The sequence below is a fragment of the Alosa pseudoharengus genome, unplaced genomic scaffold, assembly GCF_046254945.1.
Source record: "Alosa pseudoharengus isolate Yale_2024_CS ecotype anadromous, Long Island Sound unplaced genomic scaffold, YU_APseudo_1.1 YU_APseudo_1.1_scf_7, whole genome shotgun sequence".
NCBI lineage: Eukaryota > Metazoa > Chordata > Actinopteri > Clupeiformes > Clupeidae > Alosa > Alosa pseudoharengus.
In genome coordinates, this window is record NW_027468859.1 from 25,506,027 (window position 1) to 25,515,014 (window position 8,988).

Genomic DNA, 8,988 nt, shown 5'->3' on the forward strand with positions numbered 1-8,988 from the left:
CGTGATGCAACTGTCCCCATAGCAACCCCACACATGCTATAGCTTCAGGGCATGTACGATCTGCAGTTTCATACAACCATCTGTGCTATATAGTCTGAGTGTGTGTATGTATATGTGTGTTTGTGTGTGTGTGTGTGTATAAGTAAATATGTGTGGCAGGACTAAGTAAGTGAGGAACCTGATTAAATGAGATGTGTGTGTGTGTGTGTGTGTTGTTTGTGTGTATGTGTATACGTAAGTGTGTAAGATGAGCAACCTGATGAAATGATGAGACTGAGCCTGGAAAGAGTCATTTGTTTTGATTTGAATGTCTATTTATTTTATCTGAATGAGGTATTTCAAAGTGCTCTGAGTGACAGCACTAAAGTACAATAAAAATGTTAGTTTTTTTTCCTTTCCTTTGACCCAGTTCTATGCACCCAAAAGATACAAATATATAAACATGAAAAAGGAAAAATAGGAAAGGAATATTAAAGATTTAACACTTTATCTGTACAAAAAGAGTGACTTTTAAAAGAAAGATGATAAACAAACAAACAAACAAGATAACATGATATCTACTAAGAACTCATTTTCATATGAAAATATAAGTATAAAATTTTAGTATGTATCAAGAGCACACTAAATCGTAGAGGTGTATGGGAATTAGTAAGGGCATGGTACATCGATATAAAGAGGAATAATATGAAAAAGTAACAAGAACAAAACAACAATAGTTCATCATAACATTATACAAAAAAACGTCTCTTGATCCTCAAAAATGGAGGTCGTACAGTACTTTGTCAACATCCAGTCTAGTTATTGGCAGATTCTTACGATACATTTTGTGTGAATTTAAAAAAAGACAGTTAAGTACAAAAAGCAAGGCAGACTGAGAGTTTTGCTTAATCTGGTATTTACAAAAAAGTGTCCCGTAAGAAGGTATAAAGAGGTATGACAGTTTTACTAAGCACCAGTGAGAGAGGAAACCCCTGCATTTACTGCCCCTGACTAGTAGAGGTTTTAAAAACTGTTTAAGGTGTACAGTGTGCGTGTATAAGTGTTTGTCTGTATGAGTATGTGCATGAGCGTGTGTGTGTGTGTGTGTGTGCTAGCAGGTCATAGTAGTGAGTGAGGCTTGGCTGAATTACACTTGAAAGCCAGCAGGGTCAAATTCAACACACTGTGAGCTGTGTGTGTGTGTGTGTGTGTGTGTGTGTGTGTTAGTGGGAGTGTTTTGCTGAAGGAGTGCAGGTAAATGACATTAGTTCATTCATCCTTTCCTCTCCAGTCCATCCAGCCAAACCATGCCCGTGGAAGTTTCTGTTTTATGTACTAAAAAAGACGATCTGAGAGAGCCTACATTTGATACATCAGTCTACCGGTCGATCAACTGATCGATCACCTCGTTTTCGTCCTGTCATCCGCTCTGTGTGTAGTGTTTGTTCTTCTTAGTGGATATAAAAAGTAAAACCCTGAACATTCTTGACGTCTATAAATGTGCAAAGAAAGTGGCGGCAGTGAATCTTGAGTCCCAACAGCTAGACTTCTCCTTTTGTTTTCTTAGCTCAGAGAGACAGACAGTCCTCTCTGCAGAGTTCACATACTGTAGTTTTTTGCACAGGTTTTCACACATGCATACATATTTAAACATATGCACGCACACGCACACGCACACTCACACACACACACACCTATCAACACACTCATTCATGCATACATCACCAAATTGGGTGGCATCTGATTACTCAACTCAGGTAATGTCCCTGCTGAAAAAAAACGGTCACGGTAGCAAACTAGCAGAGTGGCAAGCTAGTTTCCCATTAGCTGCTAGCTATCTAGCTATTTGCCGTAAAGTAGAGTGCCAACTAGCTAGCTGTTAGCTTTTGGCTGTGGAGTAGCTAGTGATAGCTGTAGAGTAGCCATTAGCGTTAGCTGTTAGCGTGTCCGGGCCTGCTCTAAACGGCGAAGCAGTTGCTGACGGCGTGCCTGCAGTTTGTCCTTCTCCTGTAGCAGTCGCCGCTGTTGGGTCTCCAGGGAGCCCACGTACTCTGTGGCCTTCTTCAGAATGAGCACCTTGGCCGCTTTGTTGTTGCTGGCTAGCTCGGGCAGCTGGTCGCGCAGCGTCAGGAAGCTGGAGCGCAAGTCGTTGCGCCGCTGCCGCTCCAGGATGTTGTGGTTGCGCCGGCGCTCAAAGTCGTCCGAGTCTGAGCTGCCGCCGCTAGTGCGGGGTGGGCTGTTGCCGCTCGCCTCCGCTCGACGATGCCGGCTACCCGAGGACGACGATGACGGTGTTGACATCGCTGTCGATGCAGCGGTGGGCGAAGCTGGTTTGAGCCGGTCGGGCTTGTGGCGTTTGCTGGGGGGTGCAGACGCGGCGCCCCCTAGGGGGGAGTCTGCAGAGTTGCCATGGCAGACAGAGGCGTAAGGGGAAGGGGCAGCATAGTTGTGTTGCTCCTGGTGAAGCGAGGCTGCCGCGCTACGCTTCAGGATGAGCTCGACCGGGGGTTTACTGACAACGCCTCCCGCGCCTGACCAACCCAAACGCCGCTTCTCTACCGTCACCACATCAATCTCCTCATCTTCCTCATCATCGTCCTCGTCATCTTCGTCGTCGTCGTCTTCATCATCATCATCATCATCATCGTCATCTGAATAAAGAGAAGCACAGATATGTAAGATATACTGTATCATTTTGCCTATGTCAACATGTAGTAATTTAATATGTTTGGCTCAGTTTTCTATTCCTTCAAATAAGCATTGGAGATTGGCATCCTGCAACTGTCTGTGTGTTCAGTGTCTAGCCATATGCTGACTGGTATTAACTGCTTGGGTGGGGAGGTGATTGCGCAGTGCTCCCTGCCTTTGCACAAAGAACCCTCCTGTCAGTCAGAGCTCTAATGAGCCTTACAAGTTGGGTCAAGTTTACTAGACTGACTGCATATCTTCTGCCCTTAATCCCATTTCACCAGACAAACTCTTCAACTTCCCTTGAACTGGCTGGCTTCTTGCTCAGATTAAAGAAGAGGCGAGGGTGGGGGGCACTGGCGTCGCGCTAGGGTTTTAAAACAAAGAGGTGCGAATGTCTAGGCTACACTTCTAATGCCTTCAGAAGAGTTGTTCTTTTCAAGTTGTGAGCAACGTGTTATGCGGATAAAAGAGGGGTAATTATCATCGGCTACGCCACACACACACACACACACACACACAGACAGACACATAGAAACGGCTCAGCAGTGCGCACTACAGGAAGCTGTCTGCGCGCGCCAGGGCGGGAGACAGACATGATGCGGTTGTGTACACAACACAGCGTGTGGAAGGAGACCGAAGAGGGTCTCTCTCTCTCTCTCCCTTTCTACCTCCGTTTCCTCAGCTGAACTCGAACTCGCCCACTATCTTTACTCTATTTGCCTTACTATCTGGCTCTGTTTTTATGGATTTTGATTGTGTGAGCTGGGAATGGCGCGAAAGAAGAGCGCGCAACCCGTGGCGGGAGACGGCTGTAATCGCCAGAGCTGATTATGTGTGTGGCGGGCGGGACAGCGAGATCCCTCGTCCTGGAGAGATGCCAGGCAGACAGCTGGTCGGGAGGGAGCGCTTGTTCAAAGCCGTCAACGTGCTAAAAGACTCGCCCCCCTCCCCTTCCTCCTCCTCCGTCTTTTATGAGGGGCTGCTGCCAAACTCGGCCCATAGCCAGGTTAGGGCCGAGATTACCCCCCTGGTACTTACACACACACACACACACACACGCACGCACGCACACACAACTCCTTCTCCATACACGTTTCGCCCCCGCCCCTTCCACAACGATTACCGCATGCTCATGGGGTTCCTCTGACACTCACGTGCGATTTTCGCATTTAATTTGAATTTGAATTAGAATTTATCAACCAAAGGGAAGCGATGGCTTTCTCGGAAAATACAAAAAGAAAGACTAAGGAATTTTCTTTTACCGAGAAGATAGCAATTGCTGCTTCATACACGCCCCCAAAAGTGCTTGGAACTTGTGTGTGTTCCGGTGTCTGAATGCGTGAATACATGTTGGAATCAACTAAATTATAAAATATTATTTGGTCATCTCTTGCGGGCCCTGTGTTTGTCTATTCTCTTCGACTAATTTACCCACTCAAAGACTAATGCTCTGCCGCACCCATCCCGCACGGCTATGATTTGTATTTCCGTTATTTTTATCCAAAGTTACAACACTCATTGTTATGTTGCTTTACAAGGAACGTGATAGGTTCAAACCTGTCTATATCACATAAGCAGGAAATATTGTTTCTTTGTGTTGATGGGATGTCAAAAAATCCACTCGACGCGGCATGGCTTCCCATTTTAGTGCCATCTACTGGGTACAAAGCGGGGAGATTACATAAACTGCGTCTACTCCTACCAGTGTGTCTGCTGTCCGTGTGTGTGTGTGTGTGTGTGTGTGTGTGTGGCAGTCTGGAATGTAGCACACTAATCCGATTCTGGGCCAGGCATATGAGGTTCAACAATTACCCCAATTACCACCAAGACCCATCGTAATACCACTGCGGCGTCCATGACTGTCTGCATAGCCTATTTCTGGTGTAGTCTGAAATTACCTAATTAGCCTAGGCACTTTTTGTTAGCGTAGAACAGAGAAATTGCGTAGAAATTAAGTCACGAGACAGACCTGAAGATACATTCTGACCAAATAACACAAACAGTAGATTATTATCAGTATAGATTGTTATTAAATGCCCAGCATGCTCTCGCGCTGAGTGGAATAGTTAATTATCGTGTCATGTGAGTTCGAGCTGTGTAATTCTCTTACCGGAGTCACTCAGGGTGTCGTCCTGAACACTGTTGACAGCGGGTGAAATGACCGTCCCAGTTTGGCCGCCCATTGTCTTGCTGCTGCCACTGTTTCTTTTGTGCACCGGGAATGGGAACACCACCGCGGGATCCACGCACTCCGATATGGAGCTGTTCAACTCAGTGTCGGCTGGTGCTTTGACGCTTGTAGCGTTTTTGCTGCACGCCCCCGACGACCCAGTCACTGGGCCCACCGTGGCTTTGCCAAGTCCCAGCTTCTCGTTGACCACCCGTTCGAGTTTCTCCCGGGCAGAGAAGCCGCTCCACATGCAGTCCTGAATAATTATAGAGTTTTCGTTAGTAGAATCCATAGCCGAGCCGAAAAGGTCGCCCTCCGGCGCTCCCCAAATGTCATCTTCCGGAAGCAAGAACAGCTCGGAAGCCCAGTCCAGCGGATCCGTTAATCCAAGCCCCGGGGGCAGCGTACAGTCGACCCCGGTCGCCGAGCCGATGTCTCCGGTCGCCCCGGGAAGCGCAGCGCGGCTTGGTGAAAGGGGAGGCGTAGGCAAGAGTTCAAATTTCTTCCAGATGTCCTCGCTAGGTGGGCCGCAGAAGTAGAAGTCGTCTTCGTCGGGATAAAAGCAAGGCTGCAAGGAGTCGAACTCCATATCGGAGTTTTTAGTTATCAGAGCAGGCATGGTCTCACCGCAATGCGGAGCAATCCTACAAACGGATTAAATCACATGTTTAGTTAATCAAAATCTCACTCTTACACCTCTAACTGCAGTCGGATAACGCAGCCTAGTGATGTTGGTTTGACAGAGGTCTTGCAGCATCTGTCATGGACCGACGTGGAACTCCATAAATAAGATGCAGGTGTAGCCTACCATGCGTTTGCGCATTATGACGGTCCATAACAAGACACCCCAGCACCCAGTATATGTATTTTAGACATCTCATTTAGATATGTCACTTTATATGACATTCATCTAATTTGTTTAAATAGTTAGCAATTTCAGCCAGTGATATAGGCTACATAGCGTTTTTCATAATGGTCAAATGGCTGAGTTGGAGACAAGGAGACCTTGTTCTCTGAACCGAGGAGAGAGAAAGAGATGGACCGTTAAACTTACCTCCTGAGTAAGGTCAGTGTTCAGTCACTAGTCTCGCGTTGAACCCAGTCGCAACTCAACTCCCTTCTTAAACCCACGCATCTACAGACTGGACTGCGCACACTGCTCGCGCCAACTGAGCGAGCGAGTGTCGCTCCGCCGGCTGTTATCTCACGGGGAACTGAGTGCTCGCTGCTGGAGCACAAGAGTCTCCGCCCACCCAAAGGGGCGGCAGCGGGAACACACGGAGAATGTGTGTTCATTGAACGTTTATGTTGTGGTGGTAGTGGTGTGTGTATGTGTGTGTGTTTATGTATGTATGTATGTATGTATGTGAGAGAGCAATAGAGGGAGAGATAGAGAGAGTCGTTTGTTGGACATTTGATTAGAGTAGCTTTGGTTGCTATGCCAGACCACAGTTCACATGAACAAAAATACATCTTTGCACGACATTGTTATTACAGTAAGCTAAGCATGGCTTTGTTACAGACCTCGCCCTCCTAGTCACTGACTCAGCCTATCACCAAATTATACAATCTATCAATCTATCTATCGACACTAGGTAGGCCTACCACTTTTCCGCGGGGAGGTAGGCTACTGTCGACTATAATTCTCCCCTCCCTCAGTCTATCACCTCTTTGTCTGGGTCATTGTGGCAGCCGTCGTCTGGACAAAGATTCAGGCCAACATCGCCGCCTGGCGGGAGACCAAAGCAACGCCGTTCCGGCGATGCCCAACAAAGGGTTTTTTCGTGGCCGCTGCTGTTGATGTTTCCCGAATGGACAAAGCATTTCTTGTTTAGGCTACGGCTAACGACACATTCTCTATATTATTTTTTACCGAGATTGATAACTCACACATTAACATATCTATTTGTAGTTTTTGTCCTCTGTTGCCTCGTGACTTGTTGGTTTGATTGAAAGTCTGCGAAGCTGGTTATGTAACAGCGTGGGATAGGGGCGTGCTGTTTCTGGTTAAGCGACACAAAGACCCGCGTTGTCAGGTAGATGCAGAGACCCCAAGCCTAAAAAAAGCATCATGAAATGGCCCGGTAGTAGATTCAAAAGTATTTTTTTCCCGGCAGTATATCTCAGGTGTGTTTCTGCTGAATAATAACTTGACTTCACATGACTAAGAATAGACATGGGTACCAAGTAAGCAAGTGCATAGCCTACATTAATTCAAACATTAATACACATGCGCATGCATTCAACTTAAAGTCCAGACATAGCCTATGAGGTCATATGTCCATTGTTGACCCTATACCGGAATATGAGCATGAGCAGTTTTCCATATGTAATCCATATTAATGTCTCCCATATGAAATGGTTGCCTTCAGTTTACAAGTTGGCTGTTAGGTGTGGTTGCCCCCCCCCCCCCCCCCACACACACACACAGACACACACAATTGCACACACACATACAGTACATATATACATACATACATACATACATACATACATAGATGGATGCAGTTGTGCAGTTGTAGCCTACAATGTATTCCCCATCATCAGAGAGAGCTAGATAGAGGTGTGAAGCATTGTGTTCCTGTTGAAGAGCCCTGGGAAATGTGAGTGTCTGGGGAATTAGGTCACAGGGAAATGTGGGGGTGAGAGGGGAATTCTGGGAGCCTGAAGACTCGGTTCTGTCCGTCCGGGCTGCTCTGCCTGACCTTTCTCTCGGACAGGAAGAACTTCCTGCGCAGGACGCGAGTGGGAGTGGGAATCAGACCACTTCCTGAGAGCAATTCAATGTGTTTGTGTTTGTGTGTGTATGTATGATGTATGGATGTATGCATCTATGTGTGTATGTACCGGTATGTATCCATGTATGTATGTATGTACCGGTTTGTATGCATGTATGTATGTATGTATGTATGTGTGTTTGTGTGTGTATGTATGATGTATGGATGCATGCATCTATGTGTGTATGTACCGGTATGTATACATGTATGTATGCATGTATGTATGTATGTATGTATGTATGTATGTATGTGTGTGTGTATGTATGTATATGTGTGTGTGTGTATGTATGTGTGTGTGTGTGTGTGTATGTGTGTGTGTGTGTGGGTGTGTGTGTGTGTGTGTGTGTGTGTGTATGTATGTATGTATGTAAATGTATCACAAAAAGTGAGGACATTTGTGTTTGGTAGATTATTATACTTCTTTGTGGTAACAATGCTTTTTGGCAATACATCTTATACCGTTGGAAAGCCTGTTTAGTTCCCTTTCAAATGCTGCCCCACCTGTAAGGAACATCAACTTGTGGAATGCAAGTTGGAAGCAGCAGAGCTGTGGTTACCAAGTGGAAGCAGCAGAGCTGTGGTTACCACAGAGAGATCTTTACCAAACACAAATTTCCTTACTTTTTGTGCTAAATTGTACACTACTACTACACTACTATGTATGTACACTACTCACAAAAAATCAGAGATATTCGGCTTTCGGGTGAAATTTCAGAATGAACCTAAAATCCACTATAACTTTACAGGTGAACTTAATGTGACCTTCTCTAAACTTTTGAATGTGCATGTCCAACAGTTCAATATTTCAGTATTTTCTGTACTGAAACATTAAATTTCACCCGAAAGCCAGAAATCCCTAACTTTTTGTGAGTAGTGTATGTATGTATGTATGTATGTATGTATGTATGTATGTATGTATGTATCTATCTATCTATCTATTTATCTATCTACCTACCTATCGAAATACAAAATATATCCATATTTGACTGTTCATGTATGTGCTGAGAGCCAAAATAGAGAGGGAGAATACGGAGATGAGCCCCCAAGTCAAGCAGGAGGCAGCAGGAGCAAAGAGCTGTATGGATGGTTAGGCAATTGGGGCAGCTTAGATAAAACATTCATATGTGGAGGAAAGATAAACACACACACCCACACACACACACACACACACACACACACACACACACACACACACACACACATACACACATACAAACACGCGCGCGCGCACACACACACACACAAACACACACGCGTGTGCACGCACACACACGCACACACACACACACACACACACACACACACACACATACACACACACACACACAGATTGGGGGCATTGTCTGCTATACAGTAAGCACTTTCAGACAT

General features: G+C 45.8%; 1 protein-coding gene across 1 annotated transcript; it reads right to left on the reverse strand.

Moving 5' to 3' along the window:
- Positions 1–1,170: 1,170 nt before the first annotated feature.
- mycn (MYCN proto-oncogene, bHLH transcription factor) lies at positions 1,171–6,026 on the reverse strand. The gene is made up of 3 exons (XM_076272546.1): positions 5,895–6,026; positions 4,781–5,484; positions 1,171–2,630 (listed from the first exon to the last, which is right to left on the reverse strand). Exons 2-3 carry the CDS (start codon positions 5,457–5,459, stop codon positions 1,918–1,920), a joined length of 1,392 nt encoding a protein of 463 aa, XP_076128661.1. The 5' UTR covers positions 5,460–5,484; positions 5,895–6,026; the 3' UTR covers positions 1,171–1,917.
- Positions 6,027–8,988: the final 2,962 nt, after the last annotated feature.

Bases quoted from the DNA above. Each gene is read 5' to 3' on its own strand.
- mycn (XM_076272546.1), bottom strand. From the start codon at position 5,459: ATGCCTGCTCTGATAACTAAAAACTCCGATATGGAGTTCGACTCCTTG. The intron at 2,631-4,780 runs GTAAGAGAATTA...CTCTTTATTCAG, and splicing joins CGACACCCTGAGTGACTCCG to ATGACGATGATGATGATGAT.